The 20,063-nt window shown below is 53.4% G+C and overlaps 2 protein-coding genes across 12 annotated transcripts in view; one reads left to right on the top strand and one right to left on the bottom strand.

Moving 5' to 3' along the window:
• Window positions 1-20,063, bottom strand: part of PIK3R3 (phosphoinositide-3-kinase regulatory subunit 3) — an 87,295-nt gene that overhangs the window by 13,455 nt on the left and 53,777 nt on the right. The window lies entirely within an intron of this gene.
• MAST2 (microtubule associated serine/threonine kinase 2) overlaps window positions 1-20,063 on the top strand; it is a 57,703-nt gene that overhangs the window by 9,304 nt on the left and 28,336 nt on the right. For 4 of the 11 annotated variants that reach the window (XM_072128631.1, XM_072128633.1, XM_072128632.1 and 1 more), the window contains exons 4-5: window positions 5,251-5,282; window positions 12,798-12,971. In XM_072128631.1, the coding sequence (XP_071984732.1) occupies window positions 5,251-5,282; window positions 12,798-12,971 (206 nt within the window). Of the gene's footprint in view, window positions 1-1,359; window positions 1,583-5,250; window positions 5,283-10,262; window positions 10,701-12,797; window positions 12,972-16,795; window positions 16,917-20,063 lie in introns of those variants that run through there. The other 7 variants (XM_072128635.1, XM_072128634.1, XM_072128640.1 and 4 more) reach the window with 5 other exon arrangements.

Below are 20,063 nucleotides of genomic sequence, written 5' to 3'. Positions count from 1 at the left end.
AGGTCACCTCTGCAGGGGTCAGAGGGGCTCGTGCTGCCGGGTAATTTGCATTTACTTGCAGTGATGTCACACAGGTTTACACAGGTACCCCTCCACGTTCTTGGGGTCCTTTGTCTGGATGCAGGGGGGCCTTTGTCTGGCTGATGCAGTTGGGGTCCGGTGTTCGGACGTATGGGGGCCTTTGTCTGGCTGATGCAGTTGGGGTCCTGTGTTCAGATGCGTGGGGACCCCTGTCTGGCGCATGCAGTCGGGCGTTCCTGTGTTCGGACGTGTGGGGGCCCGTCTTCCGGATTCCTCCTCTGCTCTGGCCGTATTGGGCAGTGATGAATGTTCTCTGTGCTCCTCCACCCTGGGGTGTCACCTGCACACTCAGCCTTCTCTCTCTGGGTGCACAGGTCTTGTTGCCCTAAACCTACAGCTCGGTTCCCTGCGCCCCCGCTGCCCATAGTCGCCTTTCTAACTCCATTTCTCCAGTGACACATTGCAGGAGCCGTCACATAATCTGATTACACGCAGGAAAGTGATGATGTCATGGACGCCGCAGATCATCTCTCCTCATTCTCGGCCCCAAACAATTAACTAAGTGGCTTTTTTATGGCGTCTGATTTCTGGGTCATCACGAAACAATTGACAGGGGGCAGCAAGAGAGATAGTCCAGGACACTGAACACATCTATGCTCTGCAGCCTGCAGAGTATCGCAAGACATGAAGCTGAACTGGTGTCTGTAGTATCCTCTCTACTACATTATACATATTATATAAAAAAAAAAATCACAGCTGCACTCACTATTCTGCTGCTGGTGCAGTCACTGTGTACATACATGACATTACTTATCCTGTACTGATCCTGAGTTACATCCTGTATTATACCCCAGAGCTGCACTCACTATTATGCTGCTGGTGCAGTCACTGTGTACATACATGACATTACTTATCCTGTACTGATCCTGAGTTACATCCTGTATTATACTCCAGAGCTGCACTCACTATTCTGCTGCTGGTGCAGTCACTGTGTACATACATGACATTACTTATCCTGTACTGATCCTGAGTTACATCCTGTATTATACTCCAGAGCTGCACTCACTATTCTGCTGCTGGTGCAGTCACTGTGTACATACATGACATTACTTATCCTGTACTGATCCTGAGTTACATCCTGTATTATACTCCAGAGCTGCACTCACTATTCTGCTGCTGGTGGAGTCACTGTGTACATGCATGACACCCCTGCGTGCTCACCCTCCCCTCTCTCTCCCTGCTCGCTCGCCCCCCTCCCTCCCTGCGCGGTCATGTGCTGTGTGAATAGGCGGCTGAGGCTGACGTGATGTCACTCTTGAGGCAGCCGATGGGCAGCGGGCGAGGAGCGGTTCTGTGATTCCTCTCCATCAGAGACTCCTCTTGTGTCACCAGCGGAGGAGTCGCATGTAGCTGATGTGACCCCTGTGTCTCCCATCATCCCCTCCAATGATCAGTCTGCTGTGTGAATGCAGCGTGACAGTGAAGCTCTGAAGTTTATAGGTTTCGAGAGCTGATGTGAAGCATGGACAACAACAGCATCCTGCACAGGAGGGGGCTGCAGGTAAGTGCTGAGGGACCCCCCAGGGGCTGCATCTATCTGATCAGCAGTGCTCACCTCTGGGCAGTTATACCACACACACATCAGTTCTATATTATAGTAAATGGTATTATACCACACACACATCAGTTCTATATTATAGTAAATGTATTATAATACCATTTACTATAATATAGAACTGATGTGTGTGTGGTATAATACCTCTGCTATCATATACAAGTGATGTGTGTGTGGTATAATACCTCTGCTATCATATACAAGTGATGTGTGTGTGGTATAATACCTCTGCTATCATATACAAGTGATGTGTGTGTGGTATAATACCTCTGCTATCATATACAAGTGATGTGTTGGGGGTATAATACCTCTGCTATCATATAGGACTGATGTGTGTGTGGTATAATACCTCTGCTATCATATACAAGTGATGTGTGTGTGGTATAATACCTCTGCTATCATATACAAGTGATGTGTGTGTGGTATAATACCTCTGCTATCATATACAAGTGATGTGTTGGGGGTATAATACCTCTGCTATCATATACAAGTGATGTGTGTGTGGTATAATACCTCTGCTATCATATACAAGTGATGTGTGTGTGGTATAATACCTCTGCTATCATATACAAGTGATGTGTGTGTGGTATAATACCTCTGCTATCATATACAAGTGATGTGTGTGTGGTATAATACCTCTGCTATCATATACAAGTGATGTGTGTGTGGTATAATACCTCTGCTATCATATACAAGTGATGTGTGTGTGGTATAATACCTCTGCTATCATATACAAGTGATGTGTTGGGGGTATAATACCTCTGCTATCATATACAAGTGATGTGTTGGGGGTATAATACCTCTGATGTGGGGGCTGCTCTTGTATGTGATGTTGTATTATCACTGTGTGTGTCCCTATTCCGCCCTCCCCCTGCTGCTGGACAATGGTCTATTCTACATAAACAATGGCGGCTGGTGCCGGTCCAGATCCCCCCCCCCCCCCAACAGGACACAGAATGTACTGGGGTCATCTGTTTCTAGAACATATTCATTATTTATAATCTGATTGACCATGAGTGGCAGCGCCCATGTCCTGGGGGTCTCTACGCGAGGGGCAGCGCCCGATGTCCTGGGGGTCTCTACGCGAGGGGCAGCGGCCGATGTCCTGCGGGTCTCTACGCGAGGGGCAGCGCCCGATGTCCTGGGGGTCTCTACGCGAGGGGCAGCGCCCGATGTCCTGGGGGTCTCTACGCGAGGGGCTGCGGCCGATGTCCTGGGGGTCTCTACGCGAGGGGCTGCGGCCGATGTCCTGGGGGTCTCTACGCCAAGGGGCAGCGGCCGATGTCCTGGGGGTCTCTACGCCAAGGGGCAGCGGCCGACGTCCTGGGGGTCTCTACGCCAAGGGGCGGCGGCCGACGTCCTGGGGGTCTCTACGCCAAGGGGCGGCGGCCGATGTCCTGGGGGTCTCTACGCCAAGGGGCTGCGGCCGACGTTCTGGGGGTCTCTACGCCAAGGGGCAGCGGCCGACGTTCTGGGGGTCTCTACGCCAAGGGGCAGCGGCCGACGTTCTGGGGGTCTCTACGCCAAGGGGCAGCGGCCGACGTTCTGGGGGTCTCTACGCCAAGGGGCAGCGGCCGACATTCTCACCTATCTCTGACTAAACTGAAGGTGTCGTGTGAAAGTCTCTGGAAGTGATGGATGTGGGAATAGAGGAATGACGCTTTACCTGTGCTGTGTATTGGATGGCCTCAAAACCCGACTCTTGGCGCTTTCTGTGGTGGGGTGGCCTCCCCTTAGGGTCCTGGCCCTTTATGTAGTTGGGGGGGGGGGGGGGGTTAAACCCGTTGCTTGCACCATCTGCTGTAATGAGACAGAATTAATGTGCGCTGCCTGGAGGCCAGTGATGGTACAGATGGCCAGTGTTCGGGGAACTACCCTCTGCTATCTCATCCCTCACCTAGAAAGCAGAAGAGATCTGGGAGTGAAAAAAAGTTCAGCCGCAAGGAAATGACCTATAGAATCCATGTCACCTGGTGATAGCAGTATATACACACAGGAGCAGTATGGGCCTATAGGCTCCATGTCACCTGGTGATGGCGGTATATACACACAGGAGCAGTATGGGCCTATAGGATCCATGTCACCTGGTGATAGCAGTATATACACACAGGGGCAGTATGGACCTATAGGATCTATGTCACCTGGTGAGGGAAGTATATACACACAGGAGCAGTATGGGCCTATAGCAGTGATGGCAAACCTTTTAGCGGCCGAGTGCCCAAACTGAACCCAAAACCCCCTTTATTTATCGCAAAGTGCCAACCAAAAATTAAAGCTGTAACTTATTGCTCCCTGTTCAACAACTTCATATTTACCTCCTGAGGACTGCAACACAGTAGAAAGATGGAAAATTTTCATCGTTTTAGCATCTTTCCAGTGTCCCTCTGTACACAGAGAATCGTGGGGCCAGGAGAAGGTCCTCCAAAGATAATTCGGCCCTGTCTACTCATTCTCCCTCTTCCTACAGTCCCAAGTAGCGAAGTAAGTATCAACATATTACTGAAAACAGCATCTTTTAAGTTGCTTGGAACTGGAGGAAAATTCTTTGAGTCCTGTCTGGTGTGCTGGGGCGATGGCCCGGGTGCCCACAGAAAGGGCTCTGAGTGCCGCCTCTGGCACTGGTGCCATAGGTTCGCCACCACTGGCCTATAGGCTCCATGTCACCTGGTGAGGGCAGTATATACACATAGGAGCAGTATGGACCTATAGGATCTATGTCACCTGGTGAGGGAAGTATATACACACAGGAGCAGTATGGGCCTATAGGATCCATGTCACCTGGTGATGGCGGTATATACACACAGGAGCAGTATGGGCCTATAGGATCCATGTCACCTGGTGATGGCGGTATATACACATAGGAGCAGTATGGGCCTATAGGATCCATGTCACCTGGTGATGGCGGTATATACACACAGGGGCAGTATGGGCCTATAGGATCTATGTCACCTGGTGATAGCAGTATATACACACAGGAGCAGTATGGGCCTATAGGCTCCATGTCACCTGGTGAGGGCAGTATATACACACAGGAGCAGTATGGGCCTATAGGATCCATGTCACCTGGTGATGGCGGTATATACACATAGGAGCAGTATGGACCTATAGGATCTATGTCACCTGGTGAGGGCAGTATATACACATAGGAGCAGTATGGACCTATAGGATCTATGTCACCTGGTGAGGGAAGTATATACACATAGGAGCAGTATGGGCCTATAGGATCCATGTCACCTGGTGATGGCGGTATATACACACAGGAGCAGTATGGGCCTATAGGATCCATGTCACCTGGTGAGGGCAGTATATACACACAGGAGCAGTATGGGCCTATAGGCTCCTGGTCACCTGGTGAGGGCAGTATATACACACAGGGGCAGTATGGGCCTACAGGATCCATGTCACCTGGTGATGGCGGTATATACACACAGGAGCAGTATGGGCCTATAGGATCCATGTCACCTGGTGAGGGCAGTATATACACACAGGGGCAGTATTTCCATGCTACTGTTGCGCCACCTCATGTTCAGTTGCCTCAGTGCAGCTTCTCAGGAGATGTTGTTTACCCTTGTTCTGGACATTATACTGACCCGATGTTCTGTTTTCTTTTCCAGAAGGAACTGAGTCTCCCCAGAAGAGGAAGCTTGTAAGTACATGTGTCATCCGTGTGTTTTACATATATCATCCTTGTCCACCGTGTGTGCCGCCATGTGTCTGGAGTATAATACAGGATCAGTATAGTATAAGTAATGTCATGTCATGTATGTACACAGTGACTGCACCAGCAGAAAAGTGAGTGCAGCTCTGGGGTATAATACAGGCTGTAACTCAGGATCAGTAAAGGATAAGTAATGTCATGTATGTACACAGTGACTGCACCAGCAGCAGAATAGTGAGTGCAGCTCTGGGGTATAATACAGGATGTAACTCAGGATCAGTACAGGATAAGTAATGTCATGTATGTACACAGTGACTGCACCAGCAGAATAGTGAGTGCAGCTCTGGGTATAATACAGGATGTAACTCAGGATCAGTACAGGATAAGTAATGTCATGTATGTACACAGTGACTGCACCAGCAGCAGAATAGTGAGTGCAGCTCTGGAGTATAATACAGGATGTAACTCAGGATCGGTACAGGATAAGTAATGTCATGTATGTACACAGTGACTGCACCAGCAGCAGAATAGTGAGTGCAGCTCTGGGGTATAATACAGGATGTAACTCAGGATCAGTACAGGATAAGTAATGTCATGTATGTACACAGTGACTGCACCAGCAGCAGAATAGTGAGTGCAGCTCTGGGGTATAATACAGGATGTAACTCAGGATCAGTACAGGATAAGTAATGTCATGTATGTACACAGTGACTGCACCAGCAGAATAGTGAGTGCAGCTCTGGGTATAATACAGGATGTAACTCAGGATCAGTACAGGATAAGTAATGTCATGTATGTACACAGTGACTGCACCAGCAGCAGAATAGTGAGTGCAGCTCTGGAGTATAATACAGGATGTAACTCAGGATCGGTACAGGATAAGTAATGTCATGTATGTACACAGTGACTGCACCAGCAGCAGAATAGTGAGTGCAGCTCTGGGGTATAATACAGGATGTAACTCAGGATCAGTACAGGATAAGTAATGTCATGTATGTACACAGTGACTGCACCAGCAGAATAGTGAGTGCAGCTCTGGGTATAATACAGGATGTAACTCAGGATCAGTACAGGATAAGTAATGTCATGTATGTACACAGTGACTGCACCAGCAGCAGAATAGTGAGTGCAGCTCTGGAGTATAATACAGGATGTAACTCAGGATCGGTACAGGATAAGTAATGTCATGTATGTACACAGTGACTGCACCAGCAGCAGAATAGTGAGTGCAGCTCTGGGGTATAATACAGGATGTAACTCAGGATCAGTACAGGATAAGTAATGTCATGTATGTACACAGTGACTGCACCAGCAGCAGAATAGTGAGTGCAGCTCTGGGGTATAATACAGGATGTAACTCAGGATCAGTACAGGATAAGTAATGTCATGTATGTACACAGTGACTGCACCAGCAGAATAGTGAGTGCAGCTCTGGGTATAATACAGGATGTAACTCAGGATCAGTACAGGATAAGTAATGTCATGTATGTACACAGTGACTGCACCAGCAGCAGAATAGTGAGTGCAGCTCTGGAGTATAATACAGGATGTAACTCAGGATCGGTACAGGATAAGTAATGTCATGTATGTACACAGTGACTGCACCAGCAGCAGAATAGTGAGTGCAGCTCTGGGGTATAATACAGGATGTAACTCAGGATCAGTACAGGATAAGTAATGTCATGTATGTACACAGTGACTGCACCAGCAGCAGAATAGTGAGTGCAGCTCTGGAGTATAATACTGGATGTAACTCAGGATCAGTACAGGATAAGTAATGTCATGTATGTACACAGTGACTGCACCAGCAGCAGAATAGTGAGTGCAGCTCTGGAGTATAATACAGGATGTAACTCAGGATCAGTACAGGATAAGTAATGTCATGTATGTACACAGTGACTGCACCAGCAGCAGAATAGTGAGTGCAGCTCTGGGGTATAATACAGGATGTAACTCAGGATCAGTACAGGATAAGTAATGTCATGTATGTACACAGTGACTGCACCAGCAGCAGAATAGTGAGTGCAGCTCTGGGGTATAACACTGGACCAGCAAGAGAAGTAATGTTTGGTTTATTTTTCTGTATCTCATGATTATTATTCTGTTACTTTTTACATTTTTCTAGTAGTTGTGGAGGATGAGAGTTGTGATGCATGGGGTTGTTGCTCCTGTGTTCGGGGTCCTGTGACATTACTATTACTTTAGTATCAGTAGTGGGGGGGGCTGTGCAGTGATGTGGGGTCTGGGCTCACAGTAATGTGTGATGTCAGGGTGTAGATGCTGTTGTGGTGAAGTCTGAGCGGTGTCCCCTCCATTAGTCAGTGTGGCCGCTGTCCTGAGTGGTCTCACCTGCTGCTATGGGGGCTACATGTGACGGGCAGAGGGCGGTGCGGACTCCTGCAGGTCACAGCGGTGGGGGGGGGGGGGGGAGGTAATTAGCCGGGATTAATGAGGACAAATGGTTTGTTTGTGGTAATGCGGAGCAGGTGAGTGGCTGAGCCGCTGAGCAGCTTATGGAGCAGAGGTGACATCCTGCAGGACGCCGAGGCATGGAGCCGAGCGCCCCCCGAGCTGCCACACATCACTTTGTAAGTAGCCTGAGGGGTCCCTGAGGGGCTTCTGAGAGTCCTTGTAGTGGACCCTGTGCAGTGGGTGTGTCTATGGTAGTGGGAGGTGCTTTTAAAGACCACCCCCTTCCCCCTTCAGAGCCCCATTATTGGGGTCAGGCTGTAGGTTTTTCATGCTGCCTGTGCAGCGTTTACTCTCTGTTGTCTGCCAATCCTCAGTATCGCTGTGAAATGTTCTGTATTTTTTTAATGAGAGACGTGAATGTGTTTGGCCCTGTGAGGGCACAGAGAAGCCGCTGCCAATCTGTGTGGTGAAGCCTCCCCTTCAGGGGTCGGGGGCGCTCTGTGTGTGGTGAAGCCCCCCGGCCCGTTGACATCAGGGGTTGGGGGCGCTCTGTGTGGTGAAGCCCCCCGTTCTGGTGTGATCAGGGGTCAGGGGCGCTCTGTGTGTAGTGAAGCACCCCCCCCCCCTGTCTGCTGTGATCAGGGGTCGGGGGTGCACTGTGTGTGGTAAAGCCCCCGGTCCGGTGTGATCAGGGGGTTCTGTGTGTGGTGAAGCCCCCATATTCGGTTTGATCAGGGGTCGGGGGTGCACTGTGTGTGGTGAAGCCCCCGTTCCGGTGTGATCAGGGGTCAGGGGGTTCTGTGTGTGGTGAAGCTCCCATATTCGGTTTGATCAGTGGTCGGGGGTGCACTGTGTGTGGTGAAGCCCCCTGTCCAATGTGATCAAGGGTTGGGGTCTCGGTGCGGCTTCTTATGAGATCATGAAAATATTAAAATTCCCTCAAGTTCCCAGACAATTTTAACTCTTGAAATGATGTGTTGTAGCATAGGAGCCACTGGGCCTGTAGTGCTGCTCGTGGCCAGCAGATGGTGCTGTTGTCATTGATCCCAGGGTCCAGTTTATAAAGTTTCGGTTTGGTTTTGTCTCTATTTCTCATCCCACTGATTGTTGTTCTTTGTTCTTGGCTGGTTCTGCTCAGTCCATTCACTTTCCAGTCTGTTTTTTTTTTTCTTAATGACTGACATATCGGATAGCAGTTTCTCGGGCTCCTGGCCAGGACCTGCTAACCCCGGGGCCTTGTACGAGTGCAGTTATTTCTATGGAGAAGCTCCTCCCACTTGTCCTATACCAGCGTCGTTCTCCCAATAGACGTGGCTGGTGAAGAGATGGGGAGAGCATAAGACCCAGTGGCTCCAGCGCACGGAGGAGTTCTGGTCGGTCCTGATACACAGCAGCTACTCGGGCTTCTGCGCTGCCCCCCATGTTCTACACTGCTTATTACATACAGTGCAATATAAAGTGTCCAAGGGGAGGAGCCTCGATAAGGGGGGAGCATCCAAAGAAGGAATCTTACATTACATGGACACAAACAACCTTGTCCCCCCTCCATGTTATTACCGGGGGCAGTGTGGCGGGCCTGGGCACCGGGGTCGGGGGGCAGTTTGGTGAGGCCGGGGGCACTGTGGTGAGCCCGGGCACCTGTGTCGGGGGGGGCAGTGTGACGAGGCCGGGCACCTGTGTCGGGGGGGGCAGTGTGACGAGGCCGGGCACCTGTGTCGGGGGGGGTGGGGGGCGGCAGTGTGACGAGGCCTGGCACCTGTGTCGGGGGGGTGGGGGGCGGCAGTGTGACGAGGCCTGGCACCTGTGTCGGGGGGGGTGCAGTGTGACGAGGCCTGGCACCTGTGTCGGGGGGGTGGGGGGTGGCAGTGTGACGAGGCCTGGCACCTGTGTCGGGGGGTGGGGGGTGGCAGTGTGACGAGGCCTGGCACCTGTGTCGGGGGGGTGGGGGGGGGCAGTGTGACGAGGCCGGGCACCTGTGTCGGGGGGGGGGGCACAGTGTGACGAGGCCGGGCACCTGTGTCGGGGGGGGGGGCACAGTGTGACGAGGCCGGGCACCTGGGTGGGTCGGGGGGCAGTGTGACGAGGCCGGGCACCTGGGTGGGTCGGGGGGCAGTGTGACGAGGCCGGGCACCTGGGTGGGTCGGGGGGCAGTGTGACGAGGCCGGGCACCTGGGTGGGTCGGGGGGCAGTGTGACGAGGCCGGGCACCTGGGTGGGTCGGGGGGCAGTGTGACGAGGCCGGGCACCTGGGTGGGTCGGGGGGCAGTGTGACGAGGCCGGGCACCTGGGTGGGTCGGGGGGCAGTGTGACGAGGCCGGGCACCTGGGTGGGTCGGGGGGCAGTGTGACGAGGCCGGGCACCTGGGTGGGTCGGGGGGCAGTGTGACGAGGCCGGGCACCTGGGTGGGTCGGGGGGCAGTGTGACGAGGCCGGGCACCTGGGTCGGGGGGCAGTGTGACGAGGCCGGGCACCTGGGTGGGTCGGTGGGCAGTGTGACGAGGCCGGGCACCTGGGTTCGGGGGGCAGTGTGACGAGGCCGGGCACCTGGGTTGGGGGCATCTAGTGAAGCGTTGGAGGGGTTGGTTTGTGGTGCAGTCAGACTATCCTCTGGCAGGAGGCCTGGGAGGGGGATGCCCCTGTGTGTGAGAGGAACAGCTGCACCCACACAATGTCCTGCCGGCTGCATTGTGCCCACTCCCCTCCTCCGCCCTGACTCGTTTTCTGCGGGGTGTTGCTGATCTGCTGTCGCCCATATCAGGCGTGTGCGGCTATTTATATGTCTGCCGGGGTCTCAGGTGAACCCTGCGGGGGCAGTGCCATGCACTCCCTGTGATAAGATGATGAGTGTGCTTGTCCGGAGGATGACCACCACTCTCAGCCTCCTCTGTTGATTTTCTCTGGATTTTTGGACTTTTTATCTGCTCCTCTTCCCTGTCAGACGTCACCATGATGAAACGCAGGAGGGAGCGACTTGGAGCACCAAATCTCAGACTCCAGTAAGGGGCGCTGTGCGGGCCATGGAGCGGGGGTTATCCTTCTGTAGTATTAGGTCCAGTATGGGGTGCTGTGCGGGTCAGGGCTGTGTTTTGGAGGGGTTTGTGTATAGTGGTGACTTGGAGAGGGGGGTGTACAGTGGTGATTTATGGGGAAGGTGTACGGTGGTGATTTGGGGGGGTGTTTACAGTTGTGACTTGGGGGGGGGGGGCTTGTGTATAGTGGTGACTTGGGGGGGGGGGGGGTTATGTATAGTGGTGACTGGGGAGGGGGGTTGTGTATAGTGGTGACTGGGGAGGGGGGTTGTGTATAGTGGTGACTGGGGAGGGGGGGTTGTGTATAGTGGTGACTGGGGAGGGGGGGTTGTGTATAGTGGTGACTGGGGAGGGGGGGTTGTGTATAGTGGTGACTGGGGAGGGGGGGTTGTGTATAGTGGTGACTGGGGAGGGGGGGTTGTGTATAGTGGTGACTGGGGAGGGGGGGTTGTGTATAGTGGTGACTTGGGGAGGGGGGGTTGTGTATAGTGGTGACTGGGGAGGGGGGGTTGTGTATAGTGGTGACTGGGGAGGGGGGGTTGTGTATAGTGGTGACTGGGGAGGGGGGGTTGTGTATAGTGGTGACTGGGGAGGGGGGGTTGTGTATAGTGGTGACTTGGGGAGGGGGGGTTGTGTATAGTGGTGACTTGGAGAGGGGGGTGTACAGTGGTGATTTATGGGGAAGGTGTACGGTGGTGATTTGGGGGGGGTGTTTACAGTTGTGACTTGGGGAGGGGGGGTTGTGTATAGTGGTGACTTGTAGGGGGGGTTGTGTATAGTGGTGACTTGTAGGGGGAGGGTTGTGTATAGTGGTGACTTGGGGAGGGGGGGTTGTGTATAGTGGTGACTTGGGGAGGGGGGGTTGTGTATAGTGGTGACTTGGGGGGGGGGGGTTGTGTATAGTGGTGACTTGGGGGGAGGTTGTGTATAGTGGTGACTTGGGGGGAGGTTGTGTATAGTGGTGATTTGGGGGGAGGTTGTGTATAGTGGTGACTTGGGGGGGGGTTGTGTATAGTGGTGACTTGGAGAGGGGGGTGTACAGTGGTGATTTATGGGGAAGGTGTACGGTGGTGATTTGGGGGGGGTGTTTACAGTTGTGACTTGGGGAGGGGGGGTTGTGTATAGTGGTGACTTGTAGGGGGGGTTGTGTATAGTGGTGACTTGTAGGGGGAGGGTTGTGTATAGTGGTGACTTGGGGAGGGGGGGTTGTGTATAGTGGTGACTTGGGGAGGGGGGGTTGTGTATAGTGGTGACTTGGGGAGGGGGGGTTGTGTATAGTGGTGACTTGGGGGGGGGGGGTTGTGTATAGTGGTGACTTGGGGGGAGGTTGTGTATAGTGGTGACTTGGGGGGAGGTTGTGTATAGTGGTGACTTGGGGGAGGTTGTGTATAGTGGTGATTTGGGGGGAGGTTGTGTATAGTGGTGACTTGGGGGGGGGTTGTGTATAGTGGTGACTTGGGGGGGGGGTTGTGTATAGTGGTGACTTGGGGGGGGGGGGGTTGTGTATAGTGGTGACTTGGGGGGGGGGGGTTGTGTATAGTGGTGACTTGGGGGGGGGGGTTGTGTATAGTGGTGACTTGGGGGGGGGGGGGTTGTGTATAGTGGTGACTTGGGGGGGGGGGGGTTGTGTATAGTGGTGACTGGGGGGGGGTTGTGTATAGTGGTGACTTGGGGAGGGGGGGTTGTGTATAGTGGTGACTTGGGGAGGGGGGGTTGTGTATAGTGGTGACTTGGGGAGGGGGGGTTGTGTATAGTGGTGACCTGTGTTGGGGGGGGGGGGGCGGGTTGTGTATAGTGGTGACCTGTTTTGGGGGGGGGCGGGGTTGTGTATAGTGGTGACCTGTTTTGGGGGGGGGCGGGGTTGTGTATAGTGGTGACCTGTGTTGGGGGGGGGGGCGGGTTGTGTATAGTGGTGACCTGTGTTGGGGGGGGGGGCGGGTTGTGTATAGTGGTGACCTGTGTTGGGGGGGGGGGGGGTTGTGTATAGTGGTGACCTGTGTTGGGGGGGGGGGGGGGGTACCTGGTGTCCTCTCCTGATGTCGCCTTTCTGTCGTGTCCTGTCAGAATCTTCTGCCCGCTCCATGGCCGGGGAGGTGAGGGGCAGAACCGCCTTCAGTCTCCATCATCTGCTCCAAACCTTCAGCACCTCAAGGTTCCGTACAGTGCGGACTGCGCTCCGGATGTCGCCCCGTTCTTCATCTGCCCTCAGAGTAGCCCCGGCAGCCCGATACAGTGGAGGTAAGGGGCTTCACCTCATCCTTCCTTTGTTTCTGTGACAGTAAATGGGGGGAGACCCCACAACGCTGAGACACCCCCCCCCCCCCCCCCGCCCCCCACTCCCAAAAACCTGGAGACTTCATTCTCCAGTACCCCACATCCTTCAGTCTCTGTGTTCTGGGTCCGGGATGTTCTGTTCTGGCAGCGGATCAGTCTCTGTGTTCTGGGTCCGGAATGTTCTGTTCTGGCAGCGGATCAGTCTCCGTGTTCTAGGTCCAGGATGTTCAGTTCTGACAGGGGATCAGTCTCCGTGTTCTAGGTCCAGGATGTTCTGTTCTGGCAGGGGATCAGTCTCCGTGTTCTAGGTCCAGGATGTTCTGTTCTGGCAGGGGATCAGTCTCCGTGTTCTGGGTCCAGGATGTTCTGTTCTGGCAGGGGATCAGTCTCCGTGTTCTAGGTCCAGGATGTTCTGTTCTGGCAGGGGATCAGTCTCAGTGTTCTGGGTCCAGAATGTTCTGTTCTGGCAGGGGATCAGTCTCCGTGTTCTAGGTCCAGGATGTTCTGTTCTGGCAGGGGATCAGTCTCAGTGTTCTGGGTCCAGAATGTTCTGTTCTGGCAGGGGATCAGTGTGATCACACTCTTTTCTTAGTATGTTTGGATTGCGCCCCCGTGTGGTCAGAGTCCCCATTGCGCTCGCAGACCCCCGGCCGTCCTGCTCCAGCACTCACGTCCTTCATCCATTATAGATATTACAGCTGATCCCCTCCCAGCATGCTCCGGGCCATGCTCACAGCACAGCAGGGTCCTGACCCACAGTGAACCTGCGGCTCCTGGGAAAGCTGTGTGACAGCTATATGGCTGCGGCTCCTGGGAAAGCTGTGTGACAGCTATATGGCTGCGGTTCCTGTGAAAGCTGTGCGATCAGCTGTACGGTTCCTGGGAAAGCTGTGTGACTAGCCGCAAGGTTGTTGCTCCTGGGAAAGCTGAATAATGCTCCTGGGGCCCATTAGTGAGGTGACCCAGCTTTTCCTGGGGATGAATATCTATATAGTGCGGTGGTGGGGGCTTTCTGCCGGCTTATACATATGTGAATATAATCTTAGATGAAAGCTGTCTGCAGAGCATCGCACCTCTTCCCTCGGGAGGGGATATAGAACTTGTCATTTAGGAGATTAATTAGGGCTTATTCACACGCTGCAGACATTTCTGAGCCTTGTGGCTTTGAGTGTGGCCTGCAGAAGGTGCAGCACATCTCTCCATTCAGGCTGCATGCGGGTGTGATGAGCTGCATCTACAGGTCGGGGGGGGGGGTTGCAGTGTATATGTGCAGGTCTGGGGGGGTTGCAGTGTATATGTGCAGGCCTGGGGGGTTGCAGTGTATATGTGCAGGTCTGGGGGTTGCAGTGTATATGTGCAGGTCTGGGGGGGGGTTGCAGTGTATATGTGCAGGCCTGGGGGGTTGCAGTGTATATGTGCAGGTCTGGGGAGGGGGTGCAGTGTATATGTGCAGGTCTGGGGGGGGGGGGTTGCAGTGTATATGTGCAGGTCTGGGGGGGGGGGTTGCAGTGTATATGTGCAGGTCTGGGGGGGTTGCAGTGTATATGTGCAGGCCTCGGGGTTGCAGTGTATATGTGCAGGTCTGGGGGTTGCAGTGTATATGTGCAGGTCTGGGGGGTGCAGTGTATATGTGCAGGTCTGGGGGGTGCAGTGTATATGTGCAGGTCTGGGGGGTGCAGTGTATATGTGCAGGTCTGGGGGGGGCAGTAGTGTATATGTGCAGGTCTGGGGGGGGTTGCAGTGTATATGTGCAGGTCTGGGGGGGGGTTGCAGTGTATATGTGCAGGTCTGGGGGTTGCAGTGTATATGTGCAGGTCTGGGGGGGGGGCAGTGTATATGTGCAGGTCTGGGGGGGCAGTGTATATGTGCAGGTCGGGGGGAAGGGGGTGCAGTGTATATGTGCAGGTCTGGGGGGGGCAGTGTATGTGCAGGTCGGGGGGAAGGGGGTGCAGTGTATATGTGCAGGTCGGGGGGAAGGGGGTGCAGTGTATATGTGCAGGGGGGGGGTTGCAGTGTATATGTGCAGATCTGGGGGGGGTTGCAGTGTATATGTGCAGGGGGGGGTTGCAGTGTATATGTGCAGGGGGGGTTGCAGTGTATATGTGCAGGTCTGGGGGGGGCAGTGTATATGTGCAGGTCGGGGGGAAGGGGGTGCAGTGTATATGTGCAGGTCTGAGGGGAAGGGGGTGCAGTGTATATGTGCAGGTCTGGGGAGGGGGTGCAGTGTATATGTGCAGGTCTGGGGAGGGGGCAGTGTATATGTGCAGGTCTGGGGGGGTTGCAATGTAAATGTGCAGGTCTGAGGGGGCAGTGTATATGTGCAGGTCTGGGGGGGGGTTGCAATGTATATGTGCAGGTCTGGGGGGGGGTTGCAATGTATATGTGCAGGTCTGGGGAGGGGGTGATGTGTATATGTGCAGGTCTGGGGGGGGTTGCAGTGTATATGTGCAGGTCTGGGGGGGGCAGTGTATATGTGCAGGTCTGGGGGGGGCAGTGTATATGTGCAGGTCTGGGGGGGCAGTGTATATGTGCAGGTCTGGGGGGGCAGTGTATATGTGCAGGTCTGGGGAGGGGGGGCAGTGTATATGTGCAGGTCTGGGGGGGCAGTGTATATGTGCAGGTCTGGGGAGGGGGGGCAGTGTATATGTGCAGGTCTGGGGGGGCAGTGTATATGTGCAGGTCGGGGGGAAGGGGGTGCAGTGTATATGTGCAGGTCTGGGGAGGGGGGGCAGTGTATATGTGCAGGTCTGGGGAGGGGGTGCAGTGTATATGTGCAAGTCTGGGGAGGGGGTGCAGTGTATATGTGCAGGTCTGGGGAGGGGGTGCAGTGTATATGTGCAGGTCTGGGGAGGGGGTGCAGTGTATATGTGCAGGTCTGGGGGGGGTGCAGTGTATATGTGCAGGTCTGGGGGGGGGGTTGCAGTGTATATGTGCAGGTCTGGGGGGGGTGCAGTGTATATGTGCAGGTCTGGGGAGGGGGTGCAGTGTATATGTGCAGGTCTGGGGAGGGGGTGCAGTGTATATGTGCAGGTCTGGGGGGGGGGGTTGCAGTGTATATGTGCAGGTCTGGGGGGGGGGGGTTGCAGTGTATATGTGCAGGTCTGGGGGGGGTTGCAGTGTATATGTGCAGGTCTGGGGAGGGGGTGCAGTGTATATGTGCAGGTCTGGGGAGGGGGTGCAGTGTATATGTGCAGGTCTGGGGAGGGGGTGCAGTGTATATGTGCAGGTCTGGGGAGGGGGTGCAGTGTATATGTGCAGGTCTGGGGAGGGGGTGCAGTGTATATGTGCAGGTCTGGGGAGGGGGTGCAGTGTATATGTGCAGGTCTGGGGAGGGGGTGCAGTGTATATGTGCAGGTCTGGGGAGGGGGTGCAGTGTATATGTGCAGGTCTGGGGGGGGCAGTGTATATGTGCAGGTCTGGGGGGGCAGTGTATATGTGCAGGTCTGGGGAGGGGGTGCAGTGTATATGTGCAGGTCTGGGGAGGGGGTGCAGTGTATATGTGCAGGTCTGGGGGGGGCAGTGTATATGTGCAGGTCTGGGGGGGCAGTGTATATGTGCAGGTCTGGGGAGGGGGTGCAGTGTATATGTGCAGGTCTGGGGGTAACATGGGGAAGCTGCTGTATTTTGGGCTCGGGGATCACATGTAGCAGCAGCCGGAGACCCCCCACATCCGGCCCTGGAGATTAACCCCATCATGACAGTAGAGGATTAGCGTTGGGATGAAATAGATCCTGAGCAGTGGAGGCGGCACAATGAATCCTGCCTCCCGCCTGTCCCCGGGGGCTCCGCACATTGATGGTGGGCCGCGCTCGGATGCTCAGGACTTGGCTGGATCATGTCAGACTCTTCCTGGACTGTTCTGTCCAATTTCTCTCTCCTGGAGACAGAGCTGCTGCGGAGATCCCGGAGGTGAGAGGAGCTGCTGCGGCTGCACTTCTGTTACTCGCTTGTTGCTGGTATTTCTTGGGTCAGACCTGATGAGGAGTGTGAGGTCCTGGTGCTGGCCCAGCCCGGTGTGCTCCGGGTTTGGGAGACTCCTTTCCAGAACAAGGGGTTAATCTCCTCCCGGAATGATTGGAGCGGGAGGGGAGGCTTTTAGGTCCGTACATCCAGCTGTGGCCGCTGCCCCGCAGTTGCCTGTCCCTAGAATCCACATCATTGATCTGGAGCTGAGGAGCTTCCAGCACATTCGGGGTGCCCCCATGGGTGGGTGGGGTGACCCCCAATGCATGGGCTTGGTGACCCTTGGGGTGCGGGACTTCTTGTCAGTAGGTATTTTCAGTCTATATTTGGCACCTATATTTGGCACCTCTCCACCTCAGGCGATGCCTGCACCCAGAGGATTAGTTGTGGGGTCACAGCCGTCCCCTCGGGGAAGGAGGGGGGGGTGTGAAGCCAGCGCTATATTCTGACCGACCGAGTTGTATATAATGCCCCAGGAGCAAACTGCTTGTCCCATCCATCCCGCTCCCGTCCCCCCGAGCTGTATCCGCCTGTGATCATCTCCAGAGGCTTCTGAAATCTTGTGTATTAATTATTGAGGAGCAGCAGCTGCCTCCACTCTGTGACCTCAACCCTCTCAAGTGTCCAGGGGGAGGGGCATTGCCAGGGGACCATCACACAGGATCCTCTCCCTCCAGATCTGCTTGGGCTGGGTAAGCACAGCACTCAGACCCCAACTACTGCTAGATCTGCCCCCATACTGCTCTGTATACTCTATAATATCCTCTGTGCTGCTCTCCTTCTGTATGTTATGTATTGTACTCTGTGCTGCTCTCCTCCTGTATGTTATGTATTGTACTCTGTGCTGCTCTCCTCCTGTATGTTATGTATTGTACTCTGTGCTGCTCTCCTCCTGTATGTTATGTATTGTACTCTGTGCTGCTCTCCTCCTGTATGTTATGTATTGTACTCTGTGCTGCTCTCCTCCTGTATGTTATGTATTGTACTCTGTGCTGCTCTCCTCCTGTATGTTATGTATTGTACTCTGTGCTGCTCTCCTCCTGTATGTTATGTATTGTACTCTGTGCTGCTCTCCTCCTGTATGTTATGTATTGTACTCTGTGCTGCTCTCCTCCTGTATGTTATGTATTGTACTCTGTGCTGCTCTCCTCCTGTATGTTATGTATTGTACTCTGTGCTGCTATCCTCCTGTATGTTATGTATTGTACTCTGTGCTGCTATCCTCCTGTATGTTATGTATTGTACTCTGTGCTGCTATCCTCCTGTATGTTATGTATTGTACTCTGTGCTGCTATCCTCCTGTATGTTATGTATTGTACTCTGTGCTGCTATCCTCCTTTGCTCTGTAATATCCTCTGTGCTGCTCTCCTCCTATATGCTATGTATTATACTCTGTGCTGCTCTCCTCCTGTTTTCTCTGTGTTACACTATGTGCCGCTCTCCCCTGTATGCTCTGTATTACACTCTGTGCTGGTATCCTTCTGTTTGCTTTTTATTATACTCTGTGCTGCTCTCCTTCTGTATACTCTGTAATGTTTTCTCTGCTGCTCTCCTCCTCTATGCTCTGTAATATCCTCTGTGCTGCTCTCCTCCTCTGTGCTCTGTATGACACTCTGTGCTGCTCTCCTCCTCTGTGCTCTGTATGACACTCTGTGCTGCTCTCCTCCTCTATGCTCTGTATTACACTCTGTGCTGCTCTCCTCCTCTATGCTCTGTATTACACTCTTTGCTGCTCTCCTCCTCTGTGCTCTGTATGACACTCTGTGCTGCTCTCCTCCTCTATGCTCTATATTACACTCTATGCTGCTGTAGGACATAGCAGGGACCATGGAGGTTGAGCAGCCATTACATAACATTTTCGTGCTCTGGCCTCATGTCTGGGTGATGAAATGTTTGTACCTGTTCTGTGGTAGGTGTTGGGGCTGATGTGCCGGGGGTCTCTTAGATCCTGTAGTCACTGTTTGTGCGGCGCCCCGTATTACTGCTTTCTGTGGGTGACAATGGGGACGCGGCAGATGCTCGTCTCTGGAGTAATTATTGCTCTCATCTGTTTTCCGCCTTTCACATTCACATCATCTCCAAATGACTGTAATCATCACCACGACTTCCCAGCGCCCCGGTCCCCGCAGCTGCGCCTATTGTATGGAGACTGTCAGACGCAACATCTTAAGTGTCTGTGATCTCTTCAAACCGTCTCGTCATGGCGAAAATGACTTCTCATTGAAAAATAACACAAATGGGCTGCCCTGTAGTGGGGTATTATTATGTATGGTGTGGGGTATTATTGTGTATGGTGTGGGGTATTATTGTGTATGGTGTGTGGTATTATTGTGTATGGTGTGGGGTATTATCATGTATGGTGTGCGGCCTCCTCCCTGTGGTGGGGTATTATCGTGTATGGTGTGTGGTATTATCGTGTATGGTGTGTGGTATTATCGTGTATGGTGTGTGGTATTATCGTGTATGGTGTGTGGTATTATCGTGTATGGTGTGGGGTATTATCGTGTATGGTGTGGGGTATTATCGTGTATGGTGTGTGGTATTATCGTGTATGGTGTGGGGTATTATCGTGTATGGTGTGGGGTATTATCGTGTATGGTGTGGGGTATTATCGTGTATGGTGTGGGGTATTATTGTGTATGGTGTGGGGTATTATCGTGTATGGTGTGCGGCCTCCTCCCTGTGGTGGGGTATTATCGTGTGTGGTATTATCATGTGTGGTGTGTGGTATTATCGTGTGTGGTGTGTGGTATTATCGTGTGTGGTGTGTGGTATTATCGCGTGTGGTATTATCGTGTGTGGTATTATCGTGTGTGGTATTATCGTGTGTGGTATTATCGTGTGTGGTATTATCGTGTGTGGTATTATCGTGTGTGGTATTATCGTGTGTGGTATTATCGTGTGTGGTGTGTGGTATTATCGTGTGTGGTGTGTGTGGTATTATCGTGTGTGGTGTGTGTGGTATTATCGTGTGTGGTGTGTGTGGTATTATCGTGTGTGGTGTGTGTGGTATTATCGTGTGTGGTGTGTGTGGTATTATCGTGTGTGGTGTGTGTGGTATTATCGTGTGTGGTGTGTGTGGTATTATCGTGT

This window comes from Engystomops pustulosus, chromosome 10, assembly GCF_040894005.1.
Source record: "Engystomops pustulosus chromosome 10, aEngPut4.maternal, whole genome shotgun sequence".
NCBI lineage: Eukaryota > Metazoa > Chordata > Amphibia > Anura > Leptodactylidae > Engystomops > Engystomops pustulosus.
This window is presented reverse-complemented; position numbering and strand designations above follow the sequence as displayed.